The sequence below is a fragment of the Helianthus annuus genome, chromosome 3, assembly GCF_002127325.2.
Source record: "Helianthus annuus cultivar XRQ/B chromosome 3, HanXRQr2.0-SUNRISE, whole genome shotgun sequence".
NCBI lineage: Eukaryota > Viridiplantae > Streptophyta > Magnoliopsida > Asterales > Asteraceae > Helianthus > Helianthus annuus.
This window is the reverse complement of record NC_035435.2, coordinates 168,051,257-168,069,896: the sequence shown is the minus strand read 5'-3', so window position 1 is coordinate 168,069,896 and position 18,640 is coordinate 168,051,257. Positions and strand designations below refer to the sequence as shown.

Below are 18,640 nucleotides of genomic sequence, written 5' to 3'. Positions count from 1 at the left end.
GACTTGACTCGGGGATGATTCGGGTGTCTTCTTTGTAGCTGAGGTTATTGTTATATGTTGACGTTTATGTTCCGACAATTAGCGACAAGCAATATCGTGGAATGGAATGAATGGATACCATTAAAGGTCAATGTGTTTGGTTGGAGACTTGTGAAGGATCCTCTTCCTCCCTAAATTCGTTGTTTAAGAGGAATTTATATGATGGATCTCAACTTTATTATCTTTGTTCGAAAAATCTAATAATCACATGTTTACCCTTTGCTTTGTGGTAATGGTGATATGGCAAAACATTTCGGGTTGGTGTAAAATTCTTCCTATATTTGCACTTAATGTTGATGACTTTTTTTTCAGATACATAATTATAATCCAGCTTAAGGTCATAAAAAGAAGATCGTTCAATCGATTGTGTTGGTGACTTGTTGGAGTACATGGTGTACGGGGAACAACAAGCATTTCTCTAACAAACAGATTAGATTCTAAAAAAGTTTGAGAGAGATCAGGTCTTTAAGCTTTCTATAGATAGAAAAAGATTATGTCTAGAATGAGCTAAATAGATCTCATTTGATATTTAATTTTCCTTTTTTTCTATTGTTTTTGTTTGCCTATTGGCTGTTTGTTTATTGGTTGTTTCTAATGAAAGCCAGTGTTAAAAAAATACTAATTAGTTTTATATCAAGACAACTAACTATGGACGAAGAATATATCACTAGTTTTTTTTTAAGGATTATTGAATGTTATCACCCCTAACTATTGGCTATTGGTCGCGGCCACCCCCAACTATCACTTTGACGCCCGTCACCCCAATTTAACAATTAATATGTTCTGTCACCACGTCGTTACCGATCACTAACTTTTGATCTTAGTACCATACTTCTGGGGGTGTGATAAGGATCTTAGGAAGATTTTAGGGATCTTAGGACACCAAAAAGTATAGTAACAAGATCAAAAGTTAGTGATTAGTTAACGACGTGGTGACAGAACACACTAAGTGTTAAGTTGGGGGTGACGGACGTCAAAGTGATAGTTGAGGGCGGCAACGGCTAATAGGCAATAGTTAGAGGTGATAAAATCCAATAACCTTTTTTGAATAATATTTTAAGAAAATTAATTAGTTTTATATAATTTATTGTGAAGAAAAACTAAAATCACATTTTCTTTTTAGTTCATTTTACTTGTTATTACGTTTACTAATGTAGTATGGCAAATGCCCAAATAATTTAGTATTATCTATAATAAATTTAATAATTAGATTTCATCAAAACATAGAATCAACCAAACATACTACCATCCTACTTTAGACAAATTGAATCCACATCATGTCTCCCAATTCAAACTCTAGCTCTTATCCATAATAGACTTGAAAGATTTAATGTCTCCCACTACATTTTGGAGACAACATTGCTTGTGCTTAAACGTCAATTCATTCCGACACTTCCAACTGCATGTAACTCCTTTTTAGCCTTCCCTGATCCACCCATATATGTATGTTGATCCAATAAGTCTCGAATTCTGAAAGCAAAGATGGATGTTAGCTTGCACCATAACGACACCACTTGCACGAAACCACATGTTACAAACAAATGGTTGGTAACCTTGACTTCCTGCACAACAGGCATAACTTGACCACACGTTTATGTTTCTCCTAATCAAGAAACACATGGTTGGTAACTTTCCCAATTCAGTCCTCCATGCCAAAATTTCCACCTTTTTCGAAACCCAATTATTTTTTTTATTGAGGATATCGATGAAGCTCTATTTCCCCGTTTTCAGCCCAACGCCAAGAGTAATTTATCTTTTTGAAGACAAGAATTAGTTAATCAAACTATTTTGACCTCAAAACAAAATGGATGAATTAGGCCCGTGGCTTTATAGCCTAGTGACATCTTTGGGGTGAGATAATGATTTGAGACCAATAGGTCTTGAGTTCGATTCCCACAAGGTGGGTTTTCCCATATTTGTTGGGTTTCCTTCTTAATTGGTGTATAGACATTATGCCCAGTAGAGATGGATATGATCTTCCGCTCGTGGCACAATAATACTCCAACGATCCGTTAGTGATCCAAAGTTTGTGATCCAAATTTGCCGTTTGAAAACACACACACACACACATGAATTAGAGCCTCCTAAGAATACGAAATGACAATAACACCCTTCAACTAACATCCAAGTTACTTTTCTTTCTCTTGAGTAAATGCGAGTGGTGCATCAGAGTTTCGAGAATTTGTCAAATCTACAAAGATCGATCCTTGAGTCCACAATCTGAGATCGATCTATTCCTTTAGGGTTTTAATTTCACTAATATTTGTTGTGTTTGATTCTTCGATCATGGCAGCTCCGTTCTTTTCAACGCCGTTTCAGCCCTTTGTTTATCAGGTATTCATAATTTCAGTTCCAGCACTTTGTTTTGATTTTGAATTTGTTTATTATTTAACATATGTGTGTATATATGCATCTGAATTGTATGAAAACCGGTGATATTTATCGATGATAATGTATGTCTGAGTGCGAGATAACCCTAGGCATGACGTCATGAGCCATGAAGTGTGAGATGTAGTAGGGTTTGACTCTGTGGTGCTGCTATTGATCCTGTTTTGTCTGGTTCAGGCCTTCAGCTGTGTAAGTTGGTGAACTTGAATTCCCGAGCTAAAGGCGAGTTATAGAAAGAAAAGTAAGGAATTTGAAGGGAAGTTAGGTTTAAGTGCTATCCGGTGTATGATTTGTTCTTCATTTCATCACCAGCAGGTGCTATTTCTAAGACTATCTGTAGTCATAACCTCCCATTACGCCTATGGGGGCGGTGATCTGGGCTTTATGGGGCTTTATAGCGCCCCTTCACCTCTCCACTACGCATGCCCTAAATAACATAATGCTAAGTAATAATACTAAGGAGTGGTACCTTTGAAATAATGCTAAATAGTCTTTTTAAGGAGGCCACGTCTAAGTTGTCAAAAGCCCTTCGGAGGCGCACCTAGGCCCTCAGGCGAGGCGAGGAGCAGGGGAAACGCCTTGCTGCCATCCAGACGGTCCAGCGACCTTCAGGCGAGATTCTGACCAGATTTTGTTCAGAGCCGGGCGAGATTGCGGCCACATCCTGAAAATTTGGCAAATTTCTGCAATTTTGGATAAAATTTGGCAATTTTCTGCATTTTTTGGGCAAATTAGTCGGAAACATTCAAAATTGGTCTGGAATCAGCCTAAAATATGGCTAAACCCCCCTAAAAATGTATGTTTATGCTATGTGTCTTGCTTGTCACGGTCCCTCGCTTTTTAAGCGCCTTGCGCCTAGGCCCAAGGCTCACCCTTTGTGCCTTTGACAAGCATGGGCCACATTAGTACCATTACTATCAAAGTGACGATTTGTCCTGACTCCTGAGTTAACTGATTACTTGACTGTTGGCTTCTGATGATTGGTGCTGGTATGCGGTCTGCAAGGGTGCGCTTTTCTATGTATACAAGTTTGAAATAATCTTATTTTTATAGTCACACGAGTAAGGTTTAGAAAGGAGAGAACCAAAGCATTTCCCAGTTCATTTGGATCACTTGTTCTCGTTTCTTTTTCTTATTCTTATTTAATTTGAATCATGAAAAGAGGTTTCATGTCATGCTAGTTACTGTAACTGTGTATTCTTGAGACAGTTCAATCTTGTCATACGTATATTATTAACATTGCTATTTCATATGGTATGTGGAAGAATTCAGTGATGCTATAACCCAGTATGGTAATGATGCATTAGCAAAGTGAAGAGTCCTAAAATAATTGTCTGTTGATTTCACTGATTTGGCGTGTATATGATTGGCCGTTAGAATATTTATCACTTTTTTCATACTAGTTTGAAAAGAAGTTCGTTATTCACGGTCAAAGCCCCAAAGGGTCTAAAAGGGATTGAAACAATGTATTTCACATCAATGGTCTGCTTTCTTTTCCTTTTCAGTATTGCTTTTTGAATGAAGAGTTTAAGTGTTACGTTAGCTAGTTATGTGCAAGGGGATGTAGGGTTTTGACTCTCAATTAAGAAAATGCACTGGAAATAACTTTTCTTCATGTTATTTTCTTAGTTATCAAATACGCTAGGTGCACTCAGGGCGCGTAGGCCTCGCCTGGGGCCTAGGTGCAAAGCGCAAAAATAGCGAGGGACTAAGGAAAAAAAAGCACACTTATATGAAAAAAATATAAAAATATATTATGTATTAGAAAAATATTACCATTCTTCAAATAAAATAAACAAATGCTATTATATACCATTTATAGGGGTTTAGACATGTTTTAGGTTGTATAAACAATAGTTTCTAACCAATAATTCTTATCTATCTACAATAAACAAATGTTATTATATAACATTTATAGGGGTATAACTTATTTTTTATAACTGATGTCTTCAAGGATACTTGAACCCATAACATAAGGGTTGTAGAGATCAAACCATTGGTCAAATTTAGAAATTAAGCTAAAAGAGATGAAGTCATAATCCAATACTTGGCATCCTTCTGTGAAGCTAATATGATTTTGTAAAATCAAACGAATGGTGTAATTTTGTCTTCACTTTTTTTGCAAGATGTTTGGACTAACTCAACTGTTTTGGCCTTACCTTAGCCTTCAAATCATATATTTGTTCATGCTAACATCCATCGAGATAAGCGCTTCTTATTTGAGAAAATCAACTGCCTTATTAGTTAAGCGTGAGTACATTAATTGTATGTCCTTTACAATCATCTATGAAGGAAGATCTGCATGGGTTGTTCTCATGAGGACATCAAAGGGGAACATATTACATAAACGTAATATCTTAGCTCAAATCAACCGTAGCCTGTAGGGTGACGGCTTCTAGTTTTTGCTTGTATACGTTGAACTAGAATATAGCGTCAACTAGGGATGGGCTTTTTTTCCCAAATACCCGTACCCATACCCGTACTCGTACCTATATCCGTACCAATTTTAGGTATTTGGTACATGTATCGGCAGTGGCGGATCTAGGATTCACACCAAGCCGTAACGTTTTATAAATAAGCCGTAACGAAATCGAAAAAACATCAAATTTTTCCAAAATTTACACTAAAAACGTCAAATTTTTCCGAGCCAAGCCGTAGCGGAGGTTACCCCCCGGTAACCTCTAGGTCCGCCCCTGTGTATCGGTACCCAGTTTTATTGATTTTGGTATTCGGTACTTTCGGTATTGGTACGGGTACGGGTAAAAACGGGTACTGGTACCGAATTTTATGTAGACCTTTAAAAGTTTTTTTTGTATTATGTTTTATTTCGTATTATGGTATTTATTGTACTTGTATTGATTTTACCTATATGGTACCCGTATCGAATTGGTACTCGTACCAATTTTACCTATTTGGTACTCGTATTATATTGGTACTCTTGTCAATTTTACCTATTTAGTACTCGTACAAGTGCTCAAAAACTAAATAAAAAAATGGTACCAAAGCGGGTACTGTACCGAAGATACCCGTACTCGTACGCGTTATTTGGTACGGTATTTGGTACCCAGTTTAGATCAAATTCGGTACCGGTATTTGCGGTACCGATACAGGTATGGGTACGGGTACTATACCAATCCCATCCCTAGCGTCAACATTTGAAACTTCTAGCAAGTAGCACCTATGTATTCTTTTTTTACTTCTTCAATAATCTGACGACTAATGGGGTTAACTTTGAATAGAGTCAGCAAGACGATGTGACGCCTTTCCAGATTTTAGGTGGTGAGGCTCAGATAGTTCAGGTATATCTTGTAAAGTTCATCTCTTTCCAAAGAACTTTTATGTCCATCAAAATAACCCCCTTCCCAACTCCTAACAACTTTTGGATTGTTCGTGCCAGATAATGTTGAAGCCAGACGAGAAGGTCAGTGCAAGGCCAGGTATATCAGTAATGATTATAATTTTTGCTTAACAAACTAATAAACTATATGTCTGTTTGTGTGTTTCACTGTTTCTCTATAAATCATGTGTTGTATAGTTGAACAGACCTGTAAAGTATAGAGCATAAATTTGTGTACGTTTGTGGCATAATAAACTGCGAACTCCAATATTGTGTGAATCCTTTGCAGGTTGCATGTGCTACATGTCGGGGTCCACCCAAATGGAAAACGTTTATGCCCCAGAAAACGAGGCAGGAATGTGGCAGTGGCTTTTCGGCAAGCATGTAACTAGCACGCTTTTTCTAAATACCGGTTCAAGTGACGGATTCGTTGGCATAGCTGCACCTTCTCTAGCAAGGATTCTCCCGGTTTGTATTATTCTTCTTTTCGTTTATTAAGTCGGCATGTCATATACTTAGACCCCCCGTAGTGGGGCGTTTTTTTTTTTAATTCAAAAAAAAAAAAAAAAAAAACGCCAAATAACGCCCCGGACCCATTACGCCCGGCGTTTTTTAGCGTTTTTTTTTTGAAAAAAAATTCGGTCCGCGTGGTTTAAACAACGCTCGATTTTGTATTGGGGGGAGATATGACCGTTGACAAACGGTCATTTCTTTAATATATATATTTTTTAATTCCAGTATTAACCTACTATATATATTTACCCACTTTCCCATATTTTTTATAAAAAAACACAAACATTCTCAATCTTTCTCTCCTACTTCTTCTAACTTTATGGACTCTAGATCATCTTTTTTTTTTTAACTTTATTTTTTTTCGGTTTTTTTGTATTCTGTTTTTTTTTTCGTTTTTTTTTTAATTTCAAGTAGTGTAATTTTTTTTTAAATTAATGAAGATTTTTATGTTTTAAATTAAAAAAAAATAATTGTGAAATGATTGCATGGGCGTTATTGGGCATTATTCCCACTACGGCACTTTTGCAATAACCCCCAATAATGCCCCATGCTGACTGGACTGCCACGTGTCGCAAAACGCCCCATGGCGGGGGCATTATTGAGCTAAACCACTACACATGGTCTTAGATTTTAGTTTAAATGCTGCAGATTGACTTAGCTAAGTTTGGTGGTGAAATTTTGTGTCAGGTATTTAATCCATCACCTGTGCTTTTCTTTGCTTTTTATCACATTTTTTTTTCTCTGTGTGATTTTATTGATATTATATTGTAGCCAGATGCGTTCCTTTGCTCCTTGGGCGACGTGAAGGTTAGCAATACTTTTGATCAGCGAGCACGTAATGTTATACCTGGGGTAGAGGTGAGTTTTTGATTTTGTTCCCTTGAGCAATATTTTCCTGCCTGACTAGTAGGGCTGGAAACAAATCGAACGCTCAGCGCACGTTTCATGAACTGTGCGGCGGGAAATCTGTTTCTGTTGGTTCGTTTAATAAATAAACGAACACGAACAAGAAACTTCGTTCGTTTAGTTAAATGAACGAACATGAACATAGGCTGCGTTCGTTCATTTATGTTCGTGAACGTTCGATAACGTGTTAGTTTTTGTTCGATGGTTCATTAGTGTTTTTAATTATTATATTTATTTAAATACTTAAAGATTCCTTACAAATAAAATATGTAATAAGTATCAGTGTATTATATATTCTATTCATGAACACTTGTTTGTGTTCGTTTGTTTTCATTTGTGTTCATGAACGTTAGTTTGTGTCCGTTTGTGTCCATGAACGTTCATTTGCATTCGTTACCTATATTTAACAAACGTACACAAACGAACACAGACACGTTCATTTCCTTAACAAACAAACAAACACGAACAGAAAATCTCGTTCGGTAAGTGAACACATATATCTTCTTAAGAAACAAAGATACATATGTTCGTTTGGTTCGTTTGCAGCCCTACTGATTGGTAATAATACTCCAAATCACGTTCTATTGTCGTTTGTAGGGTTTCTTGAGACAAAAGCTATCTGGCCAAGGCTTAGCATTCATAATCGGGGGTGGATCTGGTATTGCTGTTTATAACTTACTGTTTTGGTTTCTAAAATAAAAGATTGCTTTTAGAGTTTTAGTTGATGTGGGCATATTCCATTATATTTGACTTTTTTTCTTCCAAATATTCCTCAATTTGACCTATTTGATTTTCTTATTTTCCGTGTGGTGTTAGTGGTGCAGAAAAATCTCGAGGTGGGTGAGACCCTTTCAGTTGACATGTCTAGCGTTATTGCCCTTCCGTCAACAGTTAATGCGCAAATAAAATATAATGGTCCAATGAGAAGAGTGGTCTTCGGGGTAACTTTCTTGTTCTTTGGTGTCACGATGAATCACTTCATTTTTATTGCCGTCTAAAATTGTGATTTCATGCTGATTTTGCATAGGGCGAGAATCTAGTAACAGCAATGTTGACGGGACCTGGCATCGTCTTTATTCAGAGCATGCCCTTCCCTCGGTTTTCTCAGCGCATTGCTAGGTAACTCCTATAGTCCTATCAGCTGCAAAATTAAAATTTCGAAAATAGAGCTGACAAGGAAAGGGTCTAACGTGTTACACTTAAAGCACCATTGACTACTAACCGAGTTTGTTCATCATCATCATCATCATCATCATCATCATCATCATCATCATCATCATCATCATCATCATCATCATACTCAGTTAATCCCACCAATAGCAAAGCAAAGGTAGGGTCTGAGGAGGGTAAGATGTAGGCAGCCTTACCTCTACCCCGTAGGAATAGAGAGGCTGCTTCCAGTGAGACCCCCGGCTCGATAGTAGTTTTGCATCAAGTCTTGGACATAAGGCACATAACACTCGGCACTCGGGACAAAGACCGATTAGTGAATGTACCCTTTTGTCTCTCAGCTATCAACGCCACCACATGATGCAAAATTAACCGTCCTCAGCTTTTAACGTTATTTTCACGAAGTTACTAACCGAGTTTGTTCTAACCTCTAAAGTCCTAAGGTGAACTTAATCCTAATTTCTTTTTGCAGGGCGGTGACATCACCAAACATGAGAGATAATCCAAAGTTGTTCATGCAGATAGCCATATTCTTCTTTCTCGCTTACGTTGTGGTTGTTTCGTCTTTAATCTTGACAGACATATGATTTCTTTTACTTTTCTTGTTAAGTTCAAGTCCGAAACCTGACCCGGGTCTAGTCAACCGAGCTAGTGAAACCTCATTGTAGCAAAAAAGCCGGGTTGAGTAAAGTAAAAAACCTAGTTTCAAAACATGTCCGGTTCTTTGCTTCTCGAACCGGTGAACAAAGACTAGTTTAACAAAGGTGACCCAAGACATTGTACAATTTATCATTTTTCCATTTATTTGTTTGGTTTAATATTAAACTTATGTGAATGCGATGTTTGATTATTTTTGCTTTGACAAGTGTTCTAAATCTTTTAGTTTAATGCAATCTTTTATGGATAACACTAGAATAAAGGCCTTCTGGATCTAAACCTATAACAATTGTAAAGTTATACAAAAGTCCGATTTCTAGTCATTACATGTCATGCATTAATTATTAGCCTTTACCAATATTGCTCTTTATTTGATCTAATTGGGATTAACATAAATACAAAATGAGAAATTACAATGTCAGCGGTTTAAATGCCAAAAAGGTATTAGACAAGGTGATCCTGTCTCATTTCGTTTTTATTGTTGTTATGGAAGCTTTCTCTTGTAGTTTTAACGAGGCGTGTGAGGTTGGGGTGTTCAATGGCGTTCAAACTACGAATGGAGGTTCGTTATCCAATTTTCTTTAAGTGGACGATGCTATAATTATGGGGGATTGGTCTAGTTTTAATACCAAGAATGTGGTCCGGTTGCTTAGATGTTTATCTCTTTGTTCGGATCTTAACAATTAATCTCCAAAAGTCCAATCTTATCTTTCTGGATGTGGTGTGGTGTGGATATGAGTGAAGTTCTTTCTATGGCGCCTAGCATGGGTTGCAAGCCGCCAAGCCGGGCACTTTACCTCTTAAATACCTTGGTCTAATGGTGGGGACAAAGATTAGCAATTGGAGCCCGGATATTGAGGTTTTTGATCTCGTTTATTGCTTTAGAAGGATTCCTCCTTATCAATTGACCGAAGAGTGACTTATTCAATCGGTGCAAGAATGCCTTCCAACTTGCTATTTTTCCTTATACAAAGCCCCGTGCAATGTTATAGAGTCATTAGTGCATCGAAGGTTTCATGAAGAGATTTTTATGGGGCGGTTCTAAGCAGTCCAACAAAATGAATTAAGTGGCGTGGAAGCAAAAAATATGGTCAGTCTTAGTATTAACAGGCTCAAGTTTATTAATCATGCTATGTTACTAAACGTGCTGGGAGGTACAAGATGTTTGTGGAGGAGTTACTGATGCGTTTCATGGGAGGAACTCGGTTGATCGGTGATTCCTTTTAATGAAACTTGCAGGGGGTTGGTTTCGCTATCAACTCCACATAAATCAACTCGTATCGTCTTTCTGATTAAAATTCCTAAAACATCGGTTTGTAATTCGGGAAAAAAACTTAACTCCGTTAAGCTATTTTTAACGGCGGACTATTATCGGCCAAAAGTGGACGAGTTCGGATTATTGTCGGCAAATAACTGAGTTGAGATTATTATCGGCCAAATTGAGAGAGTTGAGATTATTTAAATCCATTTGCCTTTTTAAAATATACATCCATGGTAGAATCATAACAATTTCACATAAATATATATCCATGGTAGAATCATATCAATTTCACACGTTAGTTGTAAGTTACACAAGAACAAGCTCAAATAACAACTTCTATTCACGTGTCATTTAATTAAATAATATCAATGTTGATCAATAACAAAAGAAAAAAAAAACAGAATGGCAATTTTAATCGATAAGTTTTGTAAAACATACAATAGTTTACATTTACATTGAACATATAAACGACTAGGTTATAACCCGTGAATACTCACGGGTTGTTAACATATCTTTGTAAAAAAATAATACATACATATATATTAACAAATGAAAAATTGCATGATGAATAAGGTGGATGAATAAATGATAAGAACGTCTATATGAGTAAAAAGTAATAAAATGTAATACTGAGAACAACAAACTTCTCTTTTATTCGTTCATAATCATAGCATAAAGAACACTAAACAATTTAAGCAGCACCTTCTTCATTAACTTCTTTTTTAACTTCTACTTTAACACGTCCAAGATGTCGTTCAGGAATACGGACCTAAGCTTTTGTCCCTCTAAAAACCATCATATCAAATTTTGACTCAGAAATCATATCGAAGATAATAAAGTGTTCATCTTCAATTTTCATGTCTTCTTTAATGCGATCCCATCCGGTAGTCATATAAAAAATGTCACCATGTTTTTCCATAACAACCAACCATGTACGGTTAGGAAAAGAGGTTATAGTAACATGTTTCTGAAGAAATCAGAGACAGGGAATTCGGGTTTTGTTTATTCATGATCGAAACATGAAGCAAGACCAAAATAAATAGCCATGAGGCCTAACAAACAAACCGATAATTATGGGCTAAACAAAGAAACAAGATAAATCAAATAAGGAGATATATTTCCTATAATTCTAGAATATTCTCCTTTACTCCCCCTCAAGCTGGAGCGTGTAAGTCCCGAACGCCCAGCTTGTCAAGTAAGTTCCGAAGATCCTGAGCTCCCAAAGGTTTCGTGAGAAGATCGGCAAGTTGTTGTTTGCTGGAAACGGGAAGGGGAACGATCTCATGAGACTCGACACATTCACGAACAAAGTAACAGTCCATCTCGACATGTTTAGTTCTTTCGTGAAACACGGGATTATTTGCAATGTGTCTGGCGGCTTCGTTGTCACAATAAACTGGCGTGGCTTCTTCTAGAGTGATCATAAAATATTTTAGTAACCATCGCATCCAAAGAACTTCACTAACCGTTGTGCCCATGGCCCGATATTCGGCTTCGGCCGATGATCGTGACACAACAGATTGTTTCTTCGTTTTCCAAGACACGGGAGCCCCTCCCAAAAATAGCATGTAACCCGTTCTTGAGCGTCTCGTGAAAGGACATCCCAACCAATCGGCATCGCAATAAGCTACGAGATTAAAACCTCCGCCCTTAGGAATGAAAATCCCCTGACCAAGTGTAGACTTTAGGTACCGTAGAATACGAAGCACAACATTCATATGGTCTTCTCTTGGATCGGAAACGAATTGGCTAAGAACGTTTACTGCGTAAGCAATATCGGGACGAGTTGCTTGGAGGTACAATAACCGGCCGATGAGGCGACGATAAAGTGAAGCATCGGTTTTGTGACTCTCTTGGCAATGATCAAGTTTTAAATTTTGCTCCATAGGGAAGGCACTCGGCCGACATCCAAGTTGCCCGCAATCGGATAAAATATCCATGCAATACTTGTGTTGACTGAGCACAATTCCGTCATCAGTACGGGCAACTTCAATGCCCAAGAAATACTTCAAAAGTCCAAGGTCTTTGATGCTGAAGTTGACATTTAAGTGATCCTTGGTTCTTTTAATCATCTCCTCGTGATCACCTGTAATTACTACATCATCAACATAGATTAGGATGGCAACGAACTTGTCTTCTCCATTGTAAGTGAAAAGCGAGTGATCGGCATGTGATTGCTTGTATCCGATTTCAAGCAAAGAAACAGTGAACCTTTGATACCACGTACGGGAAGCTTGCTTTAAGCCGTACAAGGACTTCCGAAGACGACACACTTTATTATCTTTTCCGTTCGAGAACCCTTGTGGAATTTTCATATAAACTTCCTCCATTAGGTCACCATGAAGAAAAGCGTTGTTGACATCAAGTTGATGTAACAACCAGTTCCTCTTGACCGCCACTGTGATGAGTGTCCGAACAGTTACGAGCTTTGCAACTGGGGCAAAGGTGTCACGGTAATCAATCCCTTCAATTTGTGTGAATCCTCTCGCAACGAGACGAGCCTTGTATCTCTCGACTTCCCCGTTGGGTTTGTACTTGATTTTATAGATCCACTTCGAGTCAATGGCATGTTTCCCTTGTGGCAAATCTTCCAAGGTCCATGTTTCATTTTTTTCAAGGGCATTGATCTCACGTTGCATGGCAAGTCGCCATTCTTCATCCTGCATAGCCTCTTTAAAAGACTTAGGCTCATTACGGGACGTAATGGCCGTCAGGAAAGCTTTATGTGAGTTTGAGAACTTGTCATAAGAAACATAGTTTGAGAGAGGATGTACCGTGGAAGAAGTTTGATCGGGCACGTGCTTTACATGGTCTACGGAGGGGGGCAATGTAACTTCGTAGTCTTGGAGCCGTGAGGGCGGGTTTTTGTTTCTCGAGGCCTTTGGGGCAGGAGCCTGAGTGTTTGTTCCTTCCTCAATATTGTTCTCGGCATCAACAGAAGGGTGTGAGGACAAAGTGGGCTCTGCCTCATGATCCAAAGGAATCAGCCCATCTACCAAGTCATCAACCTGGGCCTGAGGATCCAAATGGGCCAGTTCTATATCATCATCATCAGATTGGGCTTGATGATTCGAATGGACCAAATCGATATTTTCACCTGTCTCGTTAAAATTGATTTCGGCCTCCTCATAGCTGGGTGTTTCAAAGGGGTCCGTGGCCTGAAATTTTGGTTTGAGTTGAGCAAAAGGGAATTTATTTTCAATAAATTTGACATCACGGGAAATAGCCATTTTCCCATGTTCGATGTCAAGGATTTTATATCCCTTTGTTCCCTGTGGGTACCCCATAAAAACCCCGGGTCTCCCCCTGAATTCGAACTTATCGCCTCCCGTTTCTATACTCCTGTAATAAGCTAAGCAACCAATAGTCTTCATATGCTCATAATCGGGTTTTTGCCCAAAAATAATTTCGAATGGCGTTTTGTTACCGATGGCTTTAGATGGGAGCCGATTTATTATGTAGGTTGCGGCTTCTACGCATTCTCCCCAATAACGTTTAGGAAGATTTGCATGGAACATGAGAGCCCAAGCGGTTTCAAGGAGGTGCCGGTGTTTTCGCTCGACAACCCCATTTTGTTGGGGTGTGTGCGGGCAAGTCGTGTTAAGGAGGATTCGTTCACGAGCATAAAATTCCCTCATGCGATTAGAGGTGAATTCTCCTCCATTGTCACATCTAATACGCTTTATAGGTTTTGAAAATTGAGTTTTTATCATGCTATGAAAGTCTATCAAACAATCACTAGCGTCATTTTTATGTTTAATGAGATAAACCCAAATCGCCCGGCTAAAATCATCAACAATGGTGAAAAAGAAACCGGCATGCGTGGTGGACGGTTTGCGGTATTTGCCCCAAATGTCACAATGAATGAGATAAAAACACTCATTAGTTTTAATGGAACTTTTAGGAAAGGGGTTCCGTTTGTGTTTAGCTTTGACACAAGAATCACACTCATCGTTTTTAAAAGAAACACCCTTAAAAAAAATCAATGTTTGATAACTTAGAATCGGAAGCGTGACCTAATCTTGAATGCCACTTTATTGCGTCAACGTTAGCAACCATAGCCTTCCTTTCTTGACTTGCCACACCCATCCGATAAAGACCTCGAATGCATTCACCCGTGCCAATCAACTTCTTCGAGTGTAAGGCCTGCATCACAAAAAAATCCGGAAAAAAGCTTATTACACATTGCAAATCCTTGGACAATCTACTAACGGAAAGTAAATTGCAATTGAATTCGGGAACACATAAGACATCGCCGATTTTGTTCCCACCAACCAAGGTGCATTCTCCTTTTGCAACTACCGGTATGTTGTCGCCATTTGGTATCATAACGGGTGTCTCTCGTTCGGTTCGAGTACCATTATCGAGAGACTCCAGTTTATGAACTATATGCTCTGTCGAACCTGAATCAACGATCCAATTAATAATTTTATCGAGCTTACCAGCCATGTTTGCCTTACGGGTTGGATCACCTTCGGTTTTCTGTTCATTGTTGCTAAAGTGTTTCATAAGAGTTTGATATTGGGCCTCGGTCAGACCGGCCAAGCCGGGTTCGGCCTCAACATGAGCAGCGTTCGGCTTTGTCTTCTCAACCTTGGCTTTCCCGGGCCACCACTCGGGATAACCAACAAGCTTAAAACATCCTTCCCGCTTGTGACCATTCTTCCCACAGTGAGTATAGTGGTCAACTTCCTCCCCGTAACCCCGTTTAGGATCCTTCGAAGTTCCTTTATTGTCTCGGCCGAAGCTTCGGCCTTGAGTCTTTAAGGCAGCCGGCTCCGCTTGAGTTCTTTTATTCAGGGTGATTTGTCTTCGTTGCTCCTCCTCAGATGCAAGACGGTAAGCTTCCCCAAGAGTTGGCGTAGGCTTGATGGAGAGGACGTGGGTCCGAATCGTGGAAAATTCCCCATCAAGCCCCATTAGAAATTCATACAATCGTTCCTTTTCCTTGAAATCCGACAGCCTCTTCCCAATGTTACAAGAACAGTTTCCGCAGGTACATAGGGGAATCGGTAACACCGACTGTATTTCATCCCATATGCCGCGGAGACGGGTATAATAGGCGGAGACTGAGGATCCTTCTTGATGAGTAGCCGAGAGGGTTTGCTTTAGTTCATACGTTCGAGGAGCGCTTTCCTTCCCGAACCTTTCTTTTAGATCTTTCCATATTTCAGAGGATGTATTGGCGTATTTCACGCTTCCTCTAATGTCTTTGTTCATCGCGGTGGTGAGCCAACCAATGATCATAGCATCGCAACGCATCCATTACATGTAATTCTCGGCCGTCTTCTCGGGTTTGGGGATTGTACCATCCACGAATCCCATCTTATTCTTTGCAAACAGAAAGTTCGCCATCTCCTTCGCCCAATCGCTGTAGTTTCCATCAGTCAGGGATTCGTTTACGTGCATTTGTTTAGGTAGGTCGGATGGGTGTATGTAGTATGGTGAGTTGGCGTCAATGGCGTCGGTCTTGCCACTGCCGCCGGCTTTGTCAGGCCCTCCAGTCATCGTTGACCAATGAGCGGTGATTAAGAATCCCGCTCTGATACCATGAAGAAATCAGAGACAGGGAATTCGGGTTTTGTTTATTCATGATCGAAACATGAAGCAAGACCAAAATAAATAGCCATGAGGCCTAACAAACAAACCGATAATTATGGGCTAAACAAAGAAACAAGATAAATCAAATAAGGAGATATATTTCCTATAATTCTAGAATATTCTCCTTTAGTTTCGTAGGTAGTATGTTCTTCAACTTATGATGAACAAAAAATCTATCGATAAGCTGCAAGTACAAAAAAAAAAAAAATATTTTATATTAAAGAAACTTTTGTAAAATTTGTCAAATACCACTATAGTACAAATATAAAAAAAATAATTACCAAATGATCTTTATGTTCAGAGAATTGTGATGTTTGGTAATGTAAGAAATCACCTTGAGTTTTACCAAATGCAAAATCTTGATAGAAGTATATCAATCTAAAAGTTAGACTACCTTCGTACTGAAACATAAGCAATGAATTCTTTGGTAATAGTAGTGACTGAATCATATTGAACCATCCGTCGTGAAAAAAGTATGAAGAACCTGCTTTTCTAATTTTGACATTAAAAATTCTTTCATCAAGTGTAATGATTTGAAACATACCATCAGTAGCTAACTTGAAATCAGCTACCCAGTTCTGGTAACTCCTCAGTAAAATCTATATGCAAAGTAAGAATTAATACAAACATATAATAAAGAAATAAAAATAATTAAACATCAACATACCCAAGAATTCATCTTGTTGTTTGATAAAAAAACGTAAAAAACAGTTAAGCATCTTTACTGATAATAAAACTTTGAATTGGATGAAGATGCTTTAGGTATTATTTATATTTATAAGAAAAAGTTATTTAAAGATAAATAATATGTAAAGCATGGTTATTCTATTTTCCATATATAATGAAAATTGTTAAACTTTTATTACACATATTTAACAAATTTCTTTAAATATAGAGATACGAATCTATGATGCAGTTATCATTAATAAGTAAATGTAAATAATTACTATAATTAAAAATCAACAAAAAAAAATGCAACCGTTTGTATTAGAAGATTATAAAATAAATAAATGAACGTTAACTTTATAGGTAATAGATATTTCATCATTACAATCTACATTTATCAACACATCCATCAACTCACTAATCTTCATCATCTCTATTGCAAGAAAAAAAGTCTCCCTTCACCGTCGTTTGGATTCCGGTAAACTTCCTTCCAAAATCCGATTAGCTAAAGGTCGATTTTTTTTTTTGTGAAATTCAGCAACTAAACATGTTTTAGTTAGTATATGCAGAAGATACGGTGTTTTATATGAGACTAAATCGGTGTTAGAAATGAAATTGAATTTTAGGGTTTAATCATCTTGAAGCTTTGATAAATTTGGTATGTTTGTCGTCTAATGTAGATATTTCGTGTGATTTACATTGTGGATTATATATTTAATGAAAACGGTAGATTCGGATTTTGTAATGAATCATAAAGGAAGGAAAACATATATGTTATTATAAGTTCATTGATTAAAACGATTTTTTTTAGTTGTACTCAAATAAGATGATATGAAAACAGTTCATTTAGTATTGTATATATGGATGTTGCCTGTTGTGTTATTGAAAGTATGTATACAACATATTTGATGTAGATTATGAATTAGGATTAGGAATAATGGAAATAATATCGACATTATATCAGTATAAGTTTTCAAAATATAAGAATGATAAAGGCATATTCACAAAAGGTGTTCGTCTAATGGTCCTTAACACATATTTTTTTATCATTATAAACATATATGTATTCATTCAAGTTCAATAGTACATGTTAATAACAAATGTTGGTATATTACAGGTATACAAAAATGAGTCCATCATGTCTCTGTGTGTTAGATTAGCCATCATCGTTAAAACTGGTATGCTATAATGCTTAAAAAATTATATATATCTTCTATTAGAGAACATGTAACAAATAAAAATAACTGCAGGTGCTGCCACTTGACTTTGTGAAGAATGTATATGGAGATTATTGGCAAAGGACAAAAATAATGATACATCATCAAAGTCAAAGAAGTTGGCAAGTATCGTTGAGAAGTGTAAGCGGGGAATCCGTTATCACTGACGGATGGGGTAATGTCGTAAGGGATCTTGAGTTGACAAAGAGGACGTTCTTGCTGTTAAGGATAATCGAAGACAAAAATATTGAAATCGATTGTTTCGTAGAAAACATATGTGGTGAATCATCTGTGACAGTAAATCGTTACGGAGTTCTAAAGATAATAGTAAGTATACTAACATGTTTGATTCAATATTTATTTTGTTATACTTCTCAACTAAATGGTATACATATATATCTAACAATAAAATGTTACATAACTTTTCAGGTGATTCCAGAAGCTTATATCATAAACTGTTACTCTTACTCCCCAGTCAACGATTGTTATAACATATATGTAGCAGGTCAGACTTGGAAAGTTGAGACCGACAAAATCAATGATAATTATGTTTTTACAAAAGGTTGTCCGAAATTATTTGATGATCTTGAAATAGAAGAGGAGGATACGTTGTTGTTGATGAAGATGGACACCGTTACATTTGAGTTAAAAATTTATCGTAGAGGAGTTGAGGTAGTTTTAAGCAAGAAGGAAGAAACTAAAGATGACTCTCTGCTGGAAATACCTAAAGAAACATACTATGAAAACGTTAACTTTGTAAGTATTTTGAATTAAAGTAGCATGGTTTACTACAAAATACGACTTAGTTACGCATATTATTGTATAACAGACCTTGTCTGAAGACGAACTATCAATAGATCAGTTGATTTCTGAGGTAATAAGTTT

At 37.4% G+C, this 18,640-nt stretch overlaps 1 protein-coding gene across 1 annotated transcript; it reads left to right on the top strand.

Moving 5' to 3' along the window:
• Positions 1-2,163: 2,163 nt before the first annotated feature.
• Positions 2,164-9,208, top strand: LOC110930670. The gene is made up of 10 exons (XM_022174019.2): positions 2,164-2,373; positions 5,667-5,726; positions 5,825-5,864; positions 6,054-6,232; positions 6,926-6,964; positions 7,049-7,135; positions 7,781-7,841; positions 8,000-8,124; positions 8,211-8,302; positions 8,826-9,208. Exons 1-10 carry the CDS (start codon positions 2,326-2,328, stop codon positions 8,938-8,940), a joined length of 846 nt encoding a protein of 281 aa, XP_022029711.1. The 5' UTR covers positions 2,164-2,325; the 3' UTR covers positions 8,941-9,208.
• Positions 9,209-18,640: the final 9,432 nt, after the last annotated feature.